The following is a 22,538-nucleotide window of genomic DNA, read 5'->3' as shown; positions in this document are numbered from 1 at the left end:
ACTGGCAGTGAGGGAGGAGCAAGAGTTTAGCAGAATATTCAATTTTGTCCCCAGCTGCACTTGTTTTACCCCTTAAAGCCTCCTGAAATCACAGATGAGATGTTTTTATTCAGCTTAAAGTAAGTTTAAAATATAACTGAGAACAAGTACTTGGCTTCCAAAGGTTGATGTCGGCACCTCTAGGTTCCTGAAAAAGTTCATTGCTATCTCTGATTAGATGCTGCTTTAATTTTTGGTCTTCCTAACTTTAAGGCAAGACTGCTGTCAGGTGTGGTGTGTGTGATCTCCTCCCTAACATAAATAACTCTGTTCAGTTTATGGTTACTTCTGACAGCCTGGAGCTCGTCCTGTTCAAGGGGAATATGAAGAATGCAAACATTCATGCATGGAAAGCAGCTGTAAACCCACCTGAATGTACTGCTCCAGGCTCCTGCTGCGTTCAGCCTCCACCTCTTCATAGCTGCAGAAACGTTTGCTCAGCTCAGCTTTGCAAATCCCAAAGTGGGAAGTGGCCTCTATGGCCTTCCTGATCTCCAGAACAGCTGCCACATCCCCAGGGCTGTACCCATAACTCTCTGTACATTCACGGAGAAACTTATCCACCTCGTAGTTTTCTTCCTCGACTTTTATCAGCCTGGTGAAAGTTTCAGGGAGGCAGGAGATGCCCACAGCCATGTGATCCAGCAGGGAAGGAGCTACAAAACAAATAAACATGGGAGTTTAAGCTGTGCAGCAGCAGCTACTGTGCAAAACACTGCAGGAAGACAAACAGATTAGAGGTGTTATAGACCAATTAAAAACAGAGCTCAGCTTTTCCTCTTCATTGCTGCAATTCCCTTTTTTCTTTCTGCCTTGCATATCTGTCTGAAAAGGAACAAACTGCTTTACAAGGGCTCACACTCCCAGCAAAGAAAATTATGGCTGGAAAGCAGTGAGCACCTAGTGGTGTTCTCTCTAACACTGGGTCAGCTCAGCTCTGAGTTAATGAGGGAATCCTCTCCTTTTTTTTTTTTTTGAAGAAGGTCAAGTAAAAATTCTAGGGCAAGGAAATGCTGTAGAGGACACTTTTAATCAAAAAATCCACAGCAGAAAGCTGTTGGCCAGATACAATTTGAACTAGCACTCGACAATGCTTTAGACAATTAGTTCAACAAAGCATCTCTGTGTTCAGTGACAGTCCAGCACTGCCCCAGAGTACCCAAAACTGAGGCCATGGAACCCCATCCCAGTCCTGGCTGATGAGGGGCAGCTCTGGCTCTGCTCTTCCTGCTCCCTTCCCTTTTACCTGCAGGCTGCTCCATGTCTGCCTCTGGAACTTTCCAGGCAGCTGCCAAGGAACAATGGGCTCAGCTGTAATGAGCAGCCAGCTCAGCACAGCTGGAGGGCATGAGAGGCAGCAGAGACAGACAGAATTTCTGTTTTACTTCTGTCACAACAGCAATAGAAATGGGCAAGGGCAGCATTAGATCCTTTCTGCTGAAGAGCTCAGGGCTCTGGATCCATTTGCATTACAGCTGAAAACAAGATGCTCTTTAAGAAGGGGCAGTGCTGATGAACTGCAGACAGTCAAGCTCTAAATATTATACAAATGTTTAAATTACTGAGGTAAGAGGCCAGACATAGGACATCACTATTTCAGGCACCTGCATGAGACAAGTTAAATGAAAATTTCCATGCAAGGAGCTCAGAAAGATTTTCTTTTCTCTTTACAGAAGAGAAAGCCTGGCTGTGACATCATATGGTATTTTAAGGTGTTGCAGGGACTGAAAAACCTCCTGGAGAGGGGTAACAGAGCAGAGGACAGGCTGCAGTAATAGTTTAACACAACATGAAATAGAGGCAAGGCCTTGTTACCAACAAAAGCCTAAGTCAGCCATCTGTTTTAAGTCAGGAGAGAAAGCCTTACAAACTGGATGTGTAATGAAAACAGAATGTTCCTGTTAGAGGGCTTTGTTTAAATCAATTCCTCAGCAGCTGAGCTCCCCATCTCTCCTGCTCCAAGCCACTTCTGTGCACTTCAGGCCAAACAGAACTAACCTGGAGAGCTGAGCCTTCCTGGGATGGGGGTAGATCTGAGCCTGACCTTCACCTGGCAGGAGTTGACCACGATGTTGTCACTGGGGCTGAGGTTGCGTGTGCTGACAATGCCAGGGCAGTAGTAGCCCCTCATCAGCAGGTAATTGGTGTGCGAGGCCTGGCGAGGCTTCACCTCGATCCTGCGCCGGCCGCCGCAGCCGTCCTCCAGCTCATCGTCCTCGTCATCCTCATCCTCCAGCCCTTCTTTTCCCAGGCTGCAGCAAACACAGGAGGTTGGATTTCTTTGGTGGGTTTTTTTTTTCCCAAAGGAAGAATGATTTGTGACATTGAGCAGAGCAAGGACACAGCACTCTGGGCTTTAGTCCTGCACAGCTGGGGCAGTGGCCACACCAGGCTGATTTAGAGCACTGACAACAAGAACTACAGAAAAGGGAACACATTAAAGGTTCCTGGGAAACTGTCTTTTTTTGCAAATGTGTTGAAATGAACCCAAAATATCTCAGTTTCCAGTGCTGAAGCTCTTTGGTTCAGCAGATGCTTCATCTTGAGGGAACATCTGTTAGACAGTGAGAGCACAAGGGATGCTGTAGGATGGGGAAGACTGTTTATTTTTCAGGGTGAAAAGGAGCAGAGAGTTACAGATTTCAGTTCCTTTCAAAAATAATAAATTTAAAAAAACATCAAAAACCAAACTGCAGACATTCTCCAAGTAAAGAATAAAAAACAGCAGTAGCAGCCTGGATGGATTTCCCAGAAAACAAACTTAGTCAAACCAACACTATTTATACCAGGATATGACAAGAGCCCCTATGGATAAAGCTGAAGGATCTGAACAACCTGATCTAACTCTGAAGTTGCCTCTGTTTTAAGCAGATTATACCAGGGACAATGAAAGATGAATTAGACCTTGGGTAGCTTCTTTTAAAACATTTTTAAAATTGAAAGGGAACACATCATTTAGAAAACATAGTGAGTGCACCACTCAAGAAGCCCCTACTCAGCAATGGGGCCAGTCTAGGGCTCAGTGTGTTTTTGTTAAGGAGCTGGCTGACAAAACAGCTCGTTCAGCTTGCACAGGATCCCCCAAATGAGGACACTGCAAGTCTATGAGAAGCTGGGATTTGCATTCAGAACTTCTCCAGCACACTGGACAGTCAGCCTGGAAAAGAGCAGGGAGCAACTCCCTATGACAAATGCATGTTCTTTATATTACAGTACTCTACATCTGTCCCTCCACACTGAGAGGGAGCAATTAACCAGATAAAGGAAAAGAAGCTTGTTAGGTGAGTCACAACAATCATAAGCTCTGCATGGATCACTGCACTGGGGTGGGTTTGGCTGCTTTTTTTTTTGGCAAGGCCAGAATCTTGGAATGCATTAACAGGTGTTTCACCTAACAGGATGGAATTGGCACAGGGCTGCCAGAAAGAGCATGGCATTTGTTTCTTGACATCACAATTCAGTGCAGAAGAAAATAATGAGAAAGACAGAGAGCTGGGTGACATGAATAAAGTGAAGGAACTGAAGCTGCTCATTTTAAAGAACAGCATGTTATGGGAGAGGGACCACTATAACAATCCTCAAGCAGGTATTAAGCTGCTCTAAAGAGAAAGAGAACAAAGTGTTTTCCATGTGTACTCACAATAGGAAGCAGCAGGTCAAATTACTAAGAGATTTCAGTTGCACTTTTAAGAAAGCACATAATGACTAAGGAAAAGGGCTCCCAGGCTCCCACTGCCTGGGGACAGTTTCAGTTTATGCCATTGCTGCAGGCTTACAGGAGAATGAAATCCAAGAGGAGACAGTGCACAGAAGCACTGCTGTGGGGGGAGGTTCCACTGATAAAGCTGAAATCTTGTTACCAGCTCTCTCAGTCTGTGACATGCCAGGGCACAATGAAAATACTCCTGGAGCCCCCAGTGCCCTCCTTTCCATGTCAGCTCTGAAGGCACTGAAGTGCCAAGAACTGAAATGTTGCATGTGAAGGCAAATGCAGCCCTGGGCTATAATGACAGGCACTGACTTAAGTGCCATTAAGTCTTCAGAGCACCTCCTCAGAAATGAAAATCTAAGCAATAGCACAGTCAAAATGCCACAGTGTGGTGCAGGAAATGCCAATTCCCGTCCAATTTCATCCAAGTTATCCCCAAACTGTTTCCCTAATAGAAATAACAGCATTTACCTTTTTATCACTTCATTTTCCACCATTGAGCTGTCCACAACAATGATCTGCTCTGGGATTCTCACATTCACAGCCACCAGTCCCAGGGAGAACAGGGAAAGCATGGCCACACACTGGCCACCAGGGCCATCCATGGGAAATGCCACCATGCCTTCTGATGATGCATTTTCTTCCTCTTTAAATGAGAAGTTGTGTGGCTGGTCTGATCTTTCAGCATCTTTGAGCTTCTCCAGGAACTGGAAGGATTCTGTGCAAATGGTACTGGGGAAGCGCCACGTAAAAACTCTGCACAAAAACACAAAGCAGCACAAATCCTTCAAAATCTGCTCTGAGTTTTACAATTAGTTACACAAAGGAGCCAAACAGTTGAAGTTTCATGCTAGAGCTGGTGACTAAGCCCTTTCCACACCTGCTTTCTCAGTCCTTTTACTAGTTCCAGAACATTAGGTGTTTATGCACTGTGTAAAGGTCAGGTAGCATACAGCAAATAAAAAGCAAAGGTATCATCTTCTGCTTTACAGGAGTGCTAAAGAAATCTTCCCACCACATCTACAACTGTGCTGCTGCATCTCCTCCCCTCTCCATGTGTCTCTGAAGTCCTGCCCAGCACCCTTGGCTCTATTCCCTTAGGGCCCTGATTGACATGCCATCAGCTTCACCTTCACCTTCCTCTGCACCCTCAGCTGAAGGTTCCCTGCTCTGGACACTTCTTGTGTGTTGTCACCTCCATGCCACACTCGGGCAGATTTTTTCTGCAGTAATTATGTGGAGATGGACTGGACTGGGATCAGCACCAGTCCTTCATTAAAAACCTTTTGTGCATTCTTTCAATGAACTTCTCTCAAGCAATTCTGACTCCTTCCCTCATTAGCTACTTTACCCAGCACTGACTCCTTTTCTTACAGGCAGCTCCACACACTCTGACTCCTTCTCTCCTCTCTGCATAACTGGCTAAACCCCAACCTGTCCATTTCCTAGCCACCTTACCCTGTCTGTCCCTCACACAGCATCTTCTTACCTTGCATGACCACATGTCCCTTACTCCTCACAGCACAGCCAGCAGACTCCATCCCAAACTGCAGCACACTCTGGGTCTGAAGCTCCAACTGCAGCTGCAGTTTGTGGCCAGCTAGCCCACTCTTTTCTAACACCCAGGCAGGCAAGGCTGTTTCTACTCCTTGGTAATGAATACAGCTGTAACTCACTGGGAAAAACTGCCCCCTGCACTTCCAACCTATCTTCCCACATTCTTCCTTTGCCCCAAGCCCAGCAGTGCCCCTGGCACCCACCTGTAGTAGCTCTGGGACAGCTGGTAGGACATGGGCACGAAGGGCAGGGCACGGCTCTTCTTGGGCCCCAGCGTGTGGTTCACCCTGCGCCGGTTCACCAGGCTCCTCCTCTGGCACTCCAGGAAAGCCTTCACCAGGATGTCATCCCTGTACTCCTGGTACAGCCTGAATGTCTGCAAGACACCCTCACTGACAGCTCTGCACCACCTGCTCCAGGTCACAGGCACTCACACAAGCCACAATGAAAATTATCCATATAAATTCACTTCACTCCTCTGTTCCCTTTATGGCCTTCCAGACTTGCCGTGGTAAATGCCAATTAAATTAACTGAATACTACAGAACACTTGATATGCAAAATGGGATCAGGCTCCCACTGCAATTAAGAGATGTGAAAAATGCTCCTCTGCCACACATCTTGGTAAATTCTTCCCCTCATTTCAGCAGGAACACTTGATTCTGAGAGCTTGGCTGTGCAGGTTCCACTCTTGCTTATGAGCTGTTAAACTCTCTTAGAACTTTGACCTTCCTTAAGCACTTGACTAATTGATGATCTTTTTTTGTAATCCCCAACACCAGTGCCAGCTGGGTATTAGAATTGTTTATGTTATCTCCTCCAGAATATTCTAGCTGCTCAGGTGGGCAATAAAGCACTAAAGCACCATTGGAGGTGATGTGGAGCTTATTTCATGTAGTTTTAGGGGTTGCTTCAACCTCACATCTCACATCTTGCAATCACATACTCAAAGAGAAAACAACAAACTGAAAATCTTCCTACAATATGTAATTTCCTGGAAGCAGAATACTCCCTACAGAATGGATACAAATCTGAATTTCTGGGTTTCTTTTCACCCATTTGCCAAGGGAGGGAGGAAAAACTCTAGGGTTGTATGGCCACATACAGAAGTGGCACTTGGACATGGTTTAGTGGTGGCAGTGCTGGGGTGATGGTTGGACTTGATGATCTCAAAGGTCTTTTCCAACCTAAACAATTCCATGGTTCTATGAGCAGTAAAGTTTGTTCCAGACACTGTACCTGAAAGGACTGGCAAGATTCCATCTGGTGATCTGAGAGTGCCAGTGTGCTCTGAATCAGGTTCTGTAGCACTAGAAAATGAATATCATAAATACTGAAAGAAAAAAAAAATAAAATTATTCCTGGTGATTTTTGAATATGAGGTACCCATTAAACCAGCAAAAAAATCTCCAAACTCCATCACCTGCTTCTGAAATAGAAGCATAGAGGCACAAAATCCTACAGTTGAGGATCATTCATGTAAAGGAATCTGTTACATTTTCCCTCACTTTCCACCCCAAATTTCTGGGTCAGTCCAGATAATCTGACACAAAGTTCTCCCTGATAACATCTCCTCCTCTTAAGATACAACATTCACATAGAAAATGTGCACTGTTGTCCCAGTGATAAAATAATTTTGAGGTCATCTCTGTTATTTTATCTACCAAATCTATGTCACAGGTCCCTACAGTCCTGTCAAAAGTATTTTTCTGTTAATAAATTTATACAGTGCAACAAACAGATGAAAACACTGAATTAGGACACTCTCTATATGATTTCCACAAATGGGAGGGGCTGATGTGGCCTGGTCCTAATGAGGAAAATGGTGCAACTGCTGTTCACCTGCTCAGATTATCCTCTTTTGTGCCTTGATTTGTGTCTTCTCCAATTGCCAGCACTCGAAACCTGGTTAAGGGAAGAGAAAGGAGAACATTGGAGTCAGATTTTCTGTGATTTTGCATCAGCCATGAAGCCCAGAGGCTGATGAGCACAACTGCTAATGAGGCAAGTGCTGGGTCAGTGCAAGGGACAGTCTGATCCAGCAGCCCTCAGCATGACAGGAAAAGAACTGTCCAGATCCATCTCAATCTCACTCAAATATCTGTTGACAAGGAGATAAAACAATGGACAGTTCTAGCACTGAAAGAATTTGTCATTTTATTGAGGTTTTGGACTTGCAGTTACCACCAGCAGCACTTCTGCTGTAATGGACAGCTCTTCCCAAAATAAGAAAAATTACAAAGGTGCTACATTTATTACCATAAAATGGTCTGAGACAGAATTTTTCCACACTGCTCTTCAAGTGTTAATCATCATGAAGGAGCTTAATGACCTGGAGCTGGAGAATGCTGTACAAGGCTGAATGCTCTTCCTTATCAATACTTTTAGCAGCACTGAGATGATTCAGCTGAGCAACCAGGTACAAATTATGATAGAAAATGGGGCCACTTCATCTGGAAAATGCTGGATTTCTATTGCAATGAAAAGTTACACTTGAGTAGCAACACCTCTAACACCAAGGTTGAGGACTTGACAATTTAGGAAAATACACTGTAGTGAATTTTTGGTTTGAAAGTCTTATTTATCAATAAGAATGGTTTGAAATCAGCAAAATTGTGCAAATAACTGAAAACCACTTAGATATATTTAGGCAGTGTGGATATACAAGAAACACTGCAGGTTGTATTCAGTAAAACTTCTTTTCTTACTAAGGGTACAAGAACAGAGGGAGTAAATCATGCCCAGAGAAGAGACCTGCTCTGAATTGCTGTCCCCTCTCATGCCTCACCCCATGTACAGAGCCAAAAGCACCATGATTAAAATACCTGGCAAAGAGTTCCTCCAGAGTGTCAGGAATCTCCAGTTTGGGATTCCCCAGGGTCGAACTGAATTTCTCTTTCAGTCTTTCCACAAACTCTTTAAACTCCTGTGCACAAACCTTTGAAAAGAGGAGACAGAAATGTCATCAACCTCCATAGAGTGAGAAAAACCCCTCTACTTTTCAAGTGTGCATGAAAATTCTTGCAGCAATAGCTGAATCCTGAAGTCAGAAGCAGTCCAACAGCCAAGGCAAGGCAGGGAAAAGCTCGTGCAGTTTGTGTTTGCTGATTCAGTGAACAGTTGCAGGTTCCATCTGTAATCAGCCTCACAGCTACAAACCAAGCACCATGAACATATGTTCTAAGACAATTTCCTGAATTAACAGCAAGAGCTCTTGCTAGAGCTATGTTTAAGCTTCTGCTCAAGCCCTGCAGGCTTTTCCATGTTCTCCATGAAGTCTGTTTGCACAATCATGGCTTGGTGAACACCTGTTACATGAGAGGAATGTTCTCTGGAAACAAGTTTCTATTTGCTTCCAAAGACAGACATTGGGAACACATATTTATTTTAGTGATGTCTCATCAATGAACAACTGCTCTTCCTTTGAGCAACATAAATCTAACAACAGAACTGATGGGCTTTTCTGATAATGGTATGAATTGTCATTCCTGGATAAAAATGATCTTGCTGTGACACTGTCCCAGTTATGAGAAAATAATGAAATTCAAAATGGAACTGTTTGCACTTAAAATGTAGACAACTTTTCTATGAAAAATCATGGTTCATTTAAATGGAAAAAAAAAAGAAATGAAATCTTTTACTGCTCAAATCAAATCTTTTAGAATTTGCATGTGGTCCTGCACCCATACACAGAAGCTAAGGTGACAGTTCAACACACAACTGGAATAAAATGTAGAAATCACAGAGCAAAAGTGTTTTCTTGCTCAGACAACAATGTGGCTGAAAGGATAAAAAAAGAATCAGCAGATAGAGATGTTGAGTCATGGATGTTTATAAACAAGCACACTGAAAACACAGTGGTTGTTGCACAGCTGTTTCTGTACCTTTGGAAAGCTGCCCTGTGTCCACTTTGCTCCCAAACCAGCAATGATGCTGCATTTTTACAATGATGCTATTTTTAAAATAGCTAAACGGTCAAAGACATGAAATCACAGTGCAAGTACTCAGCAATCTGAACAGCATAAAATACTCTATGAACTTTTGGAATACTTCCCTCCTACCTGCGGATCTTCATAATTATTTTCTCTATTCATGAAATCGTCAATGAGAGCTTTGTCTTGGTAAACCTCAGCAAGGCAAACTCTGCAAGAGATACAATTGAAAGTACTGCTCAGAGCTGAAATTTTCCTAGCTCAAAACAGATCTGTCAGCAGCAGGGTGCAAAGAAGATGAAATTTTGAAGTGTCACGAAACAAAAGAATTATGTAGGAGGGCCATGTCCCTTCAGGAGAATTTAGCCTGTGTCTGGAACACAGAACACTTCTTACTTGTAATTGAGGTAGGTCTGTGGGTTTCTCACAATGTAGCGGGCTCTCCTTCCCACGGAATGGGAGGTTTTATCCAGGGACTCCTCGAAGCTGGAGTGCATGAGGTCCCTCACCACCTGCCAGGGCACAAAGGGCCCCTTCACCTGCGGGGGGAGCAGAAGGGCTGCGGTTAAACCTCGCTGTGTGTGAGAGCAGCAGGGAGCCCTGGCTGGCAGTGCCTGTGCAGCAGGCAGCAGCTGGGTGCTGTGGTGTGCTCAGCACCTTGGCATTGAGCACGTGGCTGGCAATCCTGCAGAGCATCAGCAGGCTGTCCTCCTGCACCGTCCAGGTCACGCGCAGCCGCGTCATCCTCAGCAGCGCGCTCTGGTCTGCCTTGTCGTGGTAGCGCAGCCGCTTGCTTTTGTCTGCACAATCCTCTTCTGACAATCCCAGGGAAACAAGAGAAGACATTTATCTCAGCACTTTATATTCTGATTAACTCCATCCTCTGTCACAGGCTCAGCACCAATTCAAGTTTGTAAGAATGAGAGATGAGCAGGGAAGGAAGTTGCGGTCTAAAAGTGAAATGCAGCAACAGCTCTCCCAGGCATGAGAAAATGAACAATTGGTAAATTGACAACCTAGAGCATCATTCCATGAGGAATCTCTAAGCCAGCTATCAAGAGCTGATAAAGGATTGCAGGGAGCTGCTCAGGCACAGACCCCATGGGGATTCCTCCAGCCTGTGTGGCTCACACAGAGCTCATGGGCACAGTGTGCTGCTGCTTCTCCCAGGACACCTGAGCCTCCTGACTGAGGCCACCCACAGACACAGCCACAAAGCTGCCCTGTCCCACACCCTCTTTCCCAAAGCAGCTTCCTGCAGGCCTAGCCATAGTAAATGCAGCTTTTTCCTCTTTCTTACCTTTCTTTTTCTTCTTTGTCTTCTTTCCAACATCTTTCCTAAGCCTCTTCCTCTTTTGGCTTTTCCCACCTCTCACTCGTTTTGTTCGATCCTGGGTTGGTTCTTTAGTTATTTCAATACAATCCCCTTTCTGGATAAGTGACTCTGATCCTACCTTTGGTTCTCCCAAAATATTAATTTTGTTGCCTAAAATGATACATATTTGCAGCATTTGAGCATTATAGCAATGACATTCTAAAATGTTAAGATACAGAGATCAAATGACAAATTTCAGTAAATGAAAAGACAGATACTCTCTCAGTATTGCTCTTTGTAAGTCTTGTCATTTCATGCCTCTTCTCAGCAGCTCACAGAATAAACTCCTACCTTAATGAGGAATCATCAAGTAATTAAGCCTAGTTTACAGTGCACAAACACAAGGGAACAGAACTGAGGTTTTACATTCAACCTGAAGCATTTTCTCCTCCTTAGCTCAAACATTAGGCTGGATAACAGTGCTACAAAACATTGATCCCTCTGGGCTTTCTGCAAACTGCACATCAGAAATTAAAAAGGATAGAAATTATTGTTTTATAAAAAGTTATTTACACATCTATTTTACAGCCCCAGAAGCATCTTAGATCATTGTGAAGAAACAGGACCAACCCATGTCATCAATACGAGATAAAAAATTACTTTTCAATATGGCCAGTAATAGGGAATGAAATAATTTATCTGTTTTACTGCCCCAGGAGCATCCCAGATTACTGGAAGGAGACAAGAACAACCCCCACCCTTCATGCTGGGTTTGACCAAGGCAGGAGGAGCTGTGGCACAGCCTCAGTCCTTACCTCCAGTACTGAGTGCCAGGGGGTGTTTGGTGAGGAAGGTCTGGAGTCTTGCTGTCAATCCATTTTCAGAAACTGTATTTTCCTAAGACAACACAACTTTAAAAAAGGTGACATGCAAAAGGGGTGCACTGGTTTTAACAACAATCTACTTTATAATCTGAGCAGTATCAGAAATAAATGTTCAGTTTAAAGATCCCTAGCTGTAACCAAGAACTCATTTGTATTATTACTACCACACATTAGAATGGCTCCAGAGCTTTTCTTAAATCGTACTGGAATGACCACTAGACTGTGAAGGTTAGAAATCTCCTCAAGTTTAAAAGCAGTAATTACTGGAAAAGAAATGCTTGATTCTTTCATTGCTACAGAGGCAGAGCAGAGTTTGCTGTAAAATAGTGTTTTTCCAAAGCATTTTACATTCTAAAGGAACTTCTGAAAAGCACAAAACCAAAATGCAAACACAAACACTGAGTAAATGCCTCCTATAGCACATTCTGCCCATCCTAAATCTGAGCCTGAACCAACTGCAATGTACAGGGAGTCTTGCCATTCTCTGCTAAACCCATTTCTTTTGTGTGGACTTCACTAGGGCAGAAGTTGGTCACAAGATGTGGAGAGGAAAGCAGAGACCAAAGAATGCTGGAGGTTGTGTTACTGCTCAACAGTGAGGTGACTGAACAGCAGAAAGAATAAAAAGTGAAATGATCCTGCCTGAGGGAAATAAATTAGCAACTCTAATTTTATATGCACTGATAGGCTCTGATTTGTGCACTGCTTAGGGAGAGTAATTACAGGCTATTCTCTGAAAATCCCTGCTCAATGCCTGGTGATGATGAAAATGCAAAGGAAATGCATAGAATTCTTAGGGAAGTAAAGCAACACTAAGCAGCTGTAAAAATCTGTGTTTGGCCACAACCTTAAAGCATCTTAAACTCTCAGATTGTATTTCCACTTTAAAAGGACAGAGGTAGAACTATCCCAGGTTAAAATAAAGGCAACAAGGATGATTAAAGACAGGACAGTTCTGAGAATTGTAGATGTCAGTTTTAAAAACAAGGAGATGAATACTAGAGACATGAGAGATGTTTACAAAAATCCAGTGAAACAATAAGAATGACAAAGAATGTATTTTTTACAGCTTCCCTCGGTTCTACAATTACTGGGGAGCTTAAGGCATCAAAAGGAAGTGGTGGTACATAGCAGAAATTTGAAACACTTTGTCACAGGAGGCTGGGGATAGTAAAGACTTCTATATGCTCAAAACCCAGACAAATTAATGCTAAAAGAAAAAAGCTATTACTGCTTTGAAACATCAGCTCCAGATTTAGAATGGCCTTAAGCCAAAATTGCAGACAGCTGGGAGAGCATTCTGAGGAAATATCCATTGCTCTTACAAGTTTCTATCAGAGACAGGACATTAGGCAGAATTCTGATTTGCATGTGCTGGCCTCCCTATTATTTTTGTTTTTATTTTTTCCTTGTGCATTTCCTTGTTTTGTACATTTTGCTTTTTGTCTGACAACATCTACATTCCAGAAAGGCAAGAGGAACCACCAAGTGATGTGTACTGCTTGCTCACTGAAGTATTTCTCCTTTGGTTGAATGTACTAACAATTTCTTTGTCAAATTCAGTTTCCAAATAAAATTTATGTCCAATTCTTTCATTCACTTCAGCACCAATATTTGTGAACATATGGCACTCATTTTGTTCCAGTGCTTCAAACCCTTACTGAGAGCATGCAAACAATAAGAATTTGGTGTCACTACCTCAACCTTAAGAACATTAAAATTTGGAGAAGTCACTACAGTGTATACATTTTAAAATACACACCTTCCTGGTCTTGTTGATGATGTAGCTTGTCCAGATCCAATTGCGTTTCAGGTGCCCATAAAAGCTGGAATCCAGACCTGCAGCTCCCAGCCCATCTCCAGGGATGGATCCATCATCAACCACTTCTCTGCTGCCTCTACCAGCAAGAGGAACAAAACCCACAGGAATTATTTTGTATAGATTCCTTCTCAGTGCTATTAACTGCTGTTTGTGCAATGTGCAGAACTCTCCCCTTGCCCTCCCAGTTTAGGGGATAATATTACACCATCAATTACATCCCAAAACTGTTTCTTTTTTAAAGATGTCACTGTCATCCCCAGCCTAACTGCAAGTAAAAACCAGATATCCAATTTAAAAGATTTACTGCCATAAAAAGACACCATATGCAGAAGTTCAAAGCAAGGATCAGTGGAATTGGGTCCCTCAACTCCATTACTTTTTTTAAGACAACTTGATATATCTACCTGCAACATGGAACTAACTGAAAATACTTTTAAACAGACTGTTTATTGAAACAGAATAGAATATTGACAAAGCTAAACCACAGTGCACAAGACAATATAAAAAACTTAGATGAGGTTCTGCATGGCTGTCACAGGTTGTGAGCATGCAACCCTCCCAGGTATTCTGGGTGTGATTAGGCAGAAGATTAAATGCTCCAGAGATCACCTCTACATCACAGTGCACATTAGAAATTAATCTGCAATCAATTACAGCCAAGTGCAGCACAAAGGGACAGGACTCAGAATGTGGCACCAGGGAGCTGCTGAAGCTACTTGAGATACCATGATATAAAGCATAGGAACAGAAAACCTTTACATTTGTTATTCCTGGCATTCACTGCTCTTGAGAAGTATTCCCTCCCTCCCTCCCAACTCAGCACTCCTCAGAATTCTTGCAACACACATCTGTACTGCTCTGGAAAAAATCCCAATCTGTTTATCCCATCCCTCCAGCACACCCACCTGCTTGGCAGCTAAGTTATTTGGAACATGAAACAGAACTACATCTCCTTTGGCTCAGTTCACCTCTGAACCCCTCAGAACACCCAGCTGAGATGCTCAAGTGCTTTTGCTATTCAGTAACATCCTCAGCACCTGAACAGCTCTTGCCTGCCCTGCCAAGCAGCTCTCAGGGCCCAGGTGACCTACGTGGTGTATTCCAGCATGGCACACTTTCGTTCCAGGTTGTGCTTGTTCACTGCTGACTCCTGCTCCTTGTCCACATCCAGGGCAGTCTCCTCCCCTGAGAGGTTGCTCCTCTTTGTCCGAGGACAGCGAACAACTCCTGCACAGACAAAGGGGTTTCACTCTCAGCATGACAACTCACAATTCACCTTATCTTCAATCCACCCTGCTCTGGCAAGCTGCTGCTCCCACATAGCACTGCCACTTTTACCCCTTCTCAATCCAACATGCCTGCTTCTCACAGAGAAGGGCTACTGCCAACTTTGACACTTCTAAGGTGCAGCAATGCTTTGCCATGAACACAAGTGGATCACAACTCCATAGAATTATATGGACACAGCTCCCAACCTCTTTTTCTTTTGTGATGCACAGGACAACACTCCAAAACAGCAGAAGTGAAAAACAGAGCCTGGCTCAAGTTTTAGGAAGGGAAGAGGAATGTGTGCCCAGGAGGGGCAGTGAGGGTGCTCAGGAGGTGCAGGTGTGCCATACCCAGGGGTGTGTTCAGGCAGACACATTGCAGATCAAACCAGAAGTTCTCCACGTCCTGCAGGGTGTTGAGGACGTAGCAGCGCCGCTCAAAGGGGCGGCTGCTCTGGGCCAGGTTGTAGTGCAGGTCACAGATGGTGGTGTCCACAATCACAGCATTTCTCTTCATGTACACAAACACCTGCCAGACACAGCACAGCTCAGGCTGTAAACATCACTGAAACTGCCTGATTTGCAGGATACAACAGCTAGGTTAGGGCTGGACAGTTTCTGTCTCTGCTGTTTTTAGCCACTGCTCTGACACAGGCCACACCCATTCCCTCATTATTGCACTGTATTCCCTTGACAGCAATCCAGAAAGTTCCTTTCTAGATTTAGAACAGTTTCTTTTCACCCCGGTGAACAGGATATTCCAAGCTTCCAGAGAGGGGTTATTTCCTTCAAGTCCTCATTTGGGATTTGACTGGATGTGTTTGGGGGCCTCATTACCTTTCTTATCCTCATAAAGTCTCATCTGCTTTCTCCTTTGCAGGTGCTCTCTATATAAAAAGATGCATATGAATCTCATTATTTTACTCTGATCAGTGCCTTTATTCTGTGTCAGACAACCAAGCTTAACACCTTGATGGAAAAGAATATCCCACACTCAATTTTTCTTTAAGTCTTGCCAGTCTGGGACCTCCTGGATAATTACTGTGTGCAGTGTTCACCATTATACATTTGAGTAGCTCTCTTCCAGAGAAAGAGGTGAAAAATTATTTGCACAGCTTACAGTATCATTTGTATTTGGAGGTTTGCATATCCATCTGAAACATCAGTACTGCATTCAAGGTAATTATGAACCCCAGATCTTGAAAAACTCATGAAAAGTAACTGCCTTTTAATTTATTTTTTTTTAAACTTACCTGGTCTTTGTCTTGAAACTTCTCTGTTGGGCCAAACTGCAGCAGTCCCATGTAACATAATCTCTGAAGGTTTTCTACCACTGAAAAGATGTATCTCCTGTAGCAATGGTAGGAGTGTTACAATTAGCACTCATGGAAACAGAAAAATGATAGCAGAAAATGCAACACCTTCATGCAGCAACCTGAGTTTCAGCAAACCAGTGAATTACAGAATTTCTGAAGTGGTATTTTTGCTTGAATTACCAGCCTATGGAAAACATGTAATACCCCAAGGGTCCAAATTTCCCTTCCTAAAATCACAAACCCAGTATTTTGGTGAAATATTCAGCAAAATTTTGCTAGTAATAAAGAAAATTAACCAGAAATAACATATATAAAAATGAATTAAATATGGTCAACAGCAGATCTGCAGACAATTTCATGTTATGTAAAGAAGACAGCAGTAATAAAACATGACTGCTAAATACATCCCTTTATGTGTGTATGTATAAAGAACTGGGCAACGATTCTTGGAGTTCAGGTTGTTTAAAATTACTGCTCCAAGAAACTGCTTTCAGTTGCTCAAAGCTTTGGCAGAGCAAAAAGTGCAGCATTTTCCATCCTGCATACCTACATCTATGGCAACATCCTGGCAGTTGCAGGAATTGCCTGCAAGATTTCATTTCTGAGACAGTTTGCAAAAAATTAGCTTTGCCCACATTTAACTTCACAAAGATCTAATTAAATGCAGTAAATGAGAGTTGGATTTTGGCAGGAGTTTTCTCTGGGGGTCAGAAAGAGCAAGGCTAGAAATTTGGCTCAGTGAGAAGTTTTAGTGAACGGAGGCTGAAGTGACAGCTTGGTTATGTGTCACATTGTTTTGCATCAACCCATCAGATGGAGCCTGCAGATTTCAGAAAATGCCATCAATCCACTTACTAATTTCTAAGAGTTAGCAATAGGTTTGGAATTGCAAACTTGGGCTCTCCATGAGCCTTGGCTGCTGATACTGCCCAGCTCTGTTCCCTCACCAAAGGCACATTTGCAGGTTTGGAAAATGTCATATAAATTGTCAGTGGTGATTTTCTGGGGAAAACTAACATGGTGCTCTTGATTCCACACATTCAAATCACTTCAGTCCAATCTCAAGTTTTACATCTTCTGGAACAGAAATGGTGAACCATGGTAAACATGCCACAGAGAGTATGAAGAGAAACTCAATGTCTGAGAGGCAGGAGCTGGGAAATGTGGCACCTCTGGAAAGATTTATGAAGGACAGCAACACTTAGACCCTATTAAATTCTGAATTTAGCAGCAGTCAGGAGTGTGTTTTATACAGAAGCAACATCCTGCTGATGAGTTATGAAGGACAGAACCTCCCAGCTCTCAAGCACTGCCTGACAGCATACATGAATATTGTTTATTAGTTTCTTATTACCTTCTATTTGGGAGAGAAAAATGCAGTTTGGCACACAATCCTTTGAGGATTGATGATCCTTGTCTTAAGTGCCACAGTTCTCTTTGACACAAACAGGAAATAACTGAGAAAACAATCAGCCACTGCTGGTCCCTCTCTAGAGCCACTTATTTTGACTCCTCTGCTTACCTTTTGTAGAGGAGCTGCTGTCGGACTGGCCTTGGAAGAAATCTGATCAGAGTGTGCTTTTTTAGTGGATCATTTAAAAAATCTTCCAGACCTTCCACCTAGAATTATTTTAGAAGTTAATCAAAATGCAAAATGTAACTATCCCCTCAAGTATAAAGCTTTGCTACCAGAACTGCCTACTAAAATATTTTCTAAGCAAACCTTACTGCTTTTGTAAAATGCTTAAACATTATTCTGGTTAATCAATGAGGCAGAGGATTCAGTGAGATTATAAAAAGCTCTTGGCAAAATAGTAGCTTAAGAATTTGCAGTATTACAGGGCTATACATTTTTTTTAAAGTAAGCCTGTGAAAGCAAGAACTTTTTCTGTGAAAGACTGAAGTGCCTCCTCTCCTCTCCAGGGTCTAGTTTTGCTAAAACAGATTAAGAGGATCTTTTTTTCCAGCCTATAGGTACAGCTGACATCATCAGACTTTGAAGGAAAACAAAAGAGCACAGTACCTTGTAGCTGACTTGTACAATCTGAACAAAGACTGAGAGGGGCAAGCAGAGCAGAATGTCACTGACAAGAGCCCATCCAAAGCCAAACTCCCTGTGCACGGGGAGGGGAGGGATGTAGCGCATCCAGGACGAGTCATCCACGTACACTGCAAACAAGAACTGCCTCAGACACACCAAACCCAGCACCTGCACCAACAGTTCCACTGGGAGTGCTCAAGCACAACACAACGGGCAGTTCACAGCCTGAAAATCTCAAATCACCTGGAAATTCTCTAAACCTTTGATTTTCAAGCCTTTCTGAAGTAGCCTTTACCTGTTTTTTGAACAATGGTAAGGTCTGTAGTGAAGTCAGGATGTGCCACTTCTTACCTGTTTGATTAGACAGATCTACTTCAGTCTCCTGTGCAGAGGTCTCAGGATTCACCACAGCTGTCACAATTTCTAAGGTCCCATCTGGTTGTGCTTCAATTACAGCTGCATTCTCATCCAGCCCTTGTGTTTTCTCACCATCACCACCTCCTTTTTGCCGTGTTTCATTTAAAGGGTGTCCATAAATTAAGTACCAGAGGAACATGTGGACCATTCTTAAACGGGGCATTTTGGGAAGAAAGCCAAGAGAACGTCCAAGTCCTGGAACTGGGAGGGAAGATTAAAGACCAAATAGAAATAAAAAGAGGATTAGAGCAGGAGAAACAGCTTCCTGTGCAAAATTAATATGAAAAAAACTGGCAGAAAAGATAGGCAGTTGAAAGTAAATATAAGTTACAAATAGCAAAGAAGTAATAGTAAATAAAAATGATCCAGATCACAATTGTAAATAACATAAGCAGCTAAGAAAACATTGGATAAGCTGGGCAGGTTTAATATAAATCAAATTTTATTTCTATAGGAGGAGAAAAACTCCATTTGTATCTTAGGAGACATCTGAAAATTATTGTTAATAATTAATGGGAAGGTGAGGGATGACAGAAATCCCAAAGTTGGCTGTACCTGTAACAGGGTGATAGTTCTTTAGCTGTGTTATGCCCATTTTTTCATCAGTTTTTCCTGGCCGACCATTATCAGCTTTACATGAGCTTTCTTGCATTTTTCCTGAATCAGGAACTGCCTCTTGCCCCTGGTTTTCTTCCTCACCATGGTCCTGGGATGTTGGTGTCTGGGGGACTTTAATCCTGTAGTAAAACCACACAGCACTTAGGTACAAAATAAGCAGAACTCAATTCCTGCCCTTCCCAAACATCAGGAGGCACCAGCGTGTCGCCTCAGCTTTGTGCTTCCATTTCTGTGTTGCTGAAGAAGAAGTTGTTTGTTTGGGGATTTTTGTAACCTTGTGTTTATTTCCTCTGCATATTTTTACACATCCAAGATAAGCCAAGCTCCCCCAAGCCACCCCAGGCATCCCTGACTTGCCTGTTTGCAGTGCTGGAGTTGGAGATGCGGAACCGCACCTGCTCGATGGCGCTTTTCACCAGGGGATCACTGGGACTCACGGAGGGGTGCACGACAAACTCCACCTGCTCACAGCAGCACAGCACAAACAAAAGGACTCCATGGAGATATTGGCTCTTAATCAGCTCCATAAATTATCTCAGATTAACAGTTAATTAGCAGTAACCACAATGGTTGAATCCTACAATGATTTTAATAATTCACAAAACAGCAACACTTCTTGGTGAAAACTCCTGTTGCTACTTTGTATTAAATAAGAGGTCAAAGTGCATGGTCTCCAGACTAATAAACTGCTAATGACATTTCTACAAACCTTGGGGTTTGGGTTTATAGAAGCTGAAATATTTGAGAAACAAATGCTTTGACTTGTAAACACTAGGTTGAGAGGGATAAATGAAAAGTCAGAGCTCATTAGGTGTAAGGCCAAGCTAACACATATTGCTGCTGAAAGCACACACACAATTCAGACTGGTAAGATTTCATATGTGCTCTACACTAATTATGCAGCAGGTAATTTTCAGTGGGTTCAATTCCCTCCTTATGAGCATTTCACCCTAGAGTAAGTGACAAGTCTCAGCTCTACAACCATAGACATCTGACTTCCATAAACCTCAATAACAGTGGATTTTTGTTTTAAAATAAAAAAAATCACATTTTATAAATTTCAACTCAGAAGCTCACTTAGGATTTTCATAAACTCTTGGCTTTCAAAAGGGGTTTAAATAGATTTTTGGTGCAGCCTGGCAGTGCAGGGAGAGAACTATGAATCACAGAACTGATAAGCAGCAGAACTTCTCAGAAGGGAGATTCAGAGACTTTGATCTCTGGCCTATTCCTTGGCAATTATGGAAAGCAGTGATCTGGTTCTACAGTGGCTTAGTTTGACATGAAGCTTCTGGGTAGTTCTGTTGTGGGTTCTGCTACAAGAAGTGAAGTCACCCATGCATTTCAGGCCCAGGGCAGTGAGAGGAAGGAGAAGCAGGCTGTGTGTGTGCTGTCACCTTCTTGCTGATGCCATCCTGGATGATGGTGGTGCGGTAGAGCCGGAGCAGCCCGTCCCGCGCCAGCCGCTGCACCAGCCGCACGATGGACTTCTTGCAGCACTTGGTGGAGACACCTTCTTGCTTCTCCTGATCCATCACCATCTTCTGAAGCCTAAAGAATGTCAAAGATACCTTGCATTTTAAGGCCAGCAATGCTCCAAACTACCTAAGTGGTTTGTTAGAGGATGTGGGGTGAATGGCCATTTCTTTCCTTACTTCTAACAGTCCCTGCTCCCTATTCCCTTTTGCTGGAGACAACTGGGAACTTTGCTTCACGTTTCAGCTCTATTTTCTTTGTACTCAAGCTTTTCTTTGTTAAGGGAGAACTGCTGTTCTGACAACAGCAAACTCTCAATGCCTGATTCCCCTGTGCATGGCTACAGCGCAATTACAAATGCAGCCTTTCTAAGGTCAGGAGAACCTACAGCTTTTTAGGTGGAGATTTAATAAATGCAGTCAGTTGTTACAGTTTGTGAGCTCAGTTCAGCTTGAGGCAGAAAGGGTTTATTCCATGGTATCAGAGCATAGAAACTCCTGCATTTACAACATAGATACACACATCCCACCACATGAAGCCAGCTCCCTTCCTTCTTCCCTTCCCACAGCTGGCAGGGGTGTGCTCACACCTCACTCTCCCCATGCACTTCCCCACAAATGTCCCAGGGCCTAATTCTGGGCACTTTCATCCCTGGGGAATCAATTCTAAAAAAGACCTGGAGGACAGAAAGGGAATGAAGCAGTAACTGAATGTACATATGGACTTCAGCAGTCCTGAAAGATTACCACATCCTGGTAATTAACAAATGGAAGGCAAACACCAGTGAATTTCCTTGACAGAGACTGGGGAGAGACAGAACTTCCACTAATTCTGAGGAACCTGTGAGCAACCTGTTGGCAGCACTGAAGGGACAGCAGACACCTGAAATATCTTCCAAGCCTGTGCTTGGATGTGACTCAATCAATCACTGATGAGGCTGGTGCCAGATGAGACTCTAATTTTATAGCATTCTGTAATTAAACAAGGTGACAGAAGGTTTCAAAATTCTCAGACCAGAGGAGAGTAAGGCCATGATTTCTGACTAAATTCCTACAGCAAGCAGCCCTGGGTATACTGACATGCCAGGATCTTCTGTGCTGACACAGAAGATGGATGGTGCAATCCTATTTGTGACAACACACTACTGCCAATTTAGGATTCAGCAAAGCACCGGAATTTCCATTTCTTTGTGGAGGTGAAATCTTAAAGGGCTGAAAGATATAACACTTAGAGAAGTATCTCCTGCTCAGAAAAGGTGTCAGGAGAAGACACATAACCACACTATATAAAACTGCACTGAAAAGCAAACTTTGAGGGCTCTGCTAGGATGCCAGTGAGTAGTGATGAGTGACATGAAGACCTGAGTCTCTCCAGTCCTTACAGAACACCTGAATGAGTGTTGAAACTATGCAGAGATAAAACTGATGCAGATGCAAGAATCCTCCAGCAGGGAAGTGTTAGGATGCAGGATTAGAAGCAGCCCCAAGTCTGGCATACTCTGAATGGACAAATAAGTTTTTTGATGTGTATTTATGAGACATGTAATGAATGGAAGCACTCTTGCGCAATTATCTGCATGGAATTATTGCTGCTTCCAAACAGCTGCTGGAGGTTCAACACCCCACATTCTCCCCCCTTAGAGCAGGGACAAGCAGAGGCAGCAAGGAAGCAGCCCAGAGTGGTGCCAGCAGCACAGGCCAGCCCCCCTGCAGCAGTGCTCACGTGAAGAGGCTCTCGATGAGGCGCAGGTTCCGCACGGCCTCCACGATGAGGTTGCGGCGCTTCAGCAGCCTGTAGGTCTCGTGGGGCCTCTCCACTGCTGCGGCCTTGGAGCGCTTCTCCTTCCTGAGCCCACAGGGCTTCTGGGGACAGCACAGCAAAAGGGACATCAACCAGCAGTGCCTGCAGCCTGATGGGCTCCTGACACAGCAACGGCCCAGCAATTCCCAGCTCGCATGGATTTATTTATAACCAACTAGTCAGATGAAGATTCTCTCTTATCTCCCCTTACAGACAGTGCAGGACAAGCAGCACGTGTGTGCTACATTAAGATGTGACGTATTCAGTCAACAGAGAATTTGGAGAGCACCAGGGAACTAACCCAGAACTGTATGTTGGACATCTACCCTCCTATCTCCTGGAAAA

At 43.4% G+C, this 22,538-nt stretch overlaps 1 protein-coding gene across 1 annotated transcript in view; it reads right to left on the bottom strand.

The window, feature by feature from the left end:
- The window catches only part of GTF3C1 (general transcription factor IIIC subunit 1), a 37,788-nt gene that overhangs the window by 4,765 nt on the left and 10,485 nt on the right, over positions 1–22,538 (bottom strand). Inside the window, exons 11-33 of the mRNA XM_079320714.1 lie at positions 22,116–22,255; positions 20,315–20,468; positions 19,275–19,378; positions 18,855–19,036; positions 18,234–18,500; positions 17,865–18,010; positions 17,364–17,461; positions 15,779–15,875; positions 14,877–15,054; positions 14,349–14,484; positions 13,198–13,333; positions 11,367–11,448; positions 10,537–10,722; positions 9,894–10,051; positions 9,633–9,775; positions 9,366–9,447; positions 8,130–8,242; positions 7,147–7,209; positions 6,544–6,637; positions 5,509–5,681; positions 4,220–4,504; positions 2,038–2,291; positions 409–695 (exon numbers count right to left, since the gene is read on the bottom strand). Coding sequence (XP_079176840.1) covers positions 409–695; positions 2,038–2,291; positions 4,220–4,504; positions 5,509–5,681; positions 6,544–6,637; positions 7,147–7,209; positions 8,130–8,242; positions 9,366–9,447; positions 9,633–9,775; positions 9,894–10,051; positions 10,537–10,722; positions 11,367–11,448; positions 13,198–13,333; positions 14,349–14,484; positions 14,877–15,054; positions 15,779–15,875; positions 17,364–17,461; positions 17,865–18,010; positions 18,234–18,500; positions 18,855–19,036; positions 19,275–19,378; positions 20,315–20,468; positions 22,116–22,255 — 3,558 coding nt within the window. The remainder of the gene's footprint in view (positions 1–408; positions 696–2,037; positions 2,292–4,219; positions 4,505–5,508; positions 5,682–6,543; positions 6,638–7,146; positions 7,210–8,129; positions 8,243–9,365; positions 9,448–9,632; positions 9,776–9,893; positions 10,052–10,536; positions 10,723–11,366; positions 11,449–13,197; positions 13,334–14,348; positions 14,485–14,876; positions 15,055–15,778; positions 15,876–17,363; positions 17,462–17,864; positions 18,011–18,233; positions 18,501–18,854; positions 19,037–19,274; positions 19,379–20,314; positions 20,469–22,115; positions 22,256–22,538) is intronic.

This window comes from Erithacus rubecula (assembly GCF_903797595.1).
Source record: "Erithacus rubecula genome assembly, chromosome: 17".
Lineage (NCBI taxonomy): Eukaryota > Metazoa > Chordata > Aves > Passeriformes > Muscicapidae > Erithacus > Erithacus rubecula.
The sequence above is the reverse complement of the archived record's forward strand: the minus strand, read 5'-3'. Positions and strand labels throughout refer to the sequence as shown.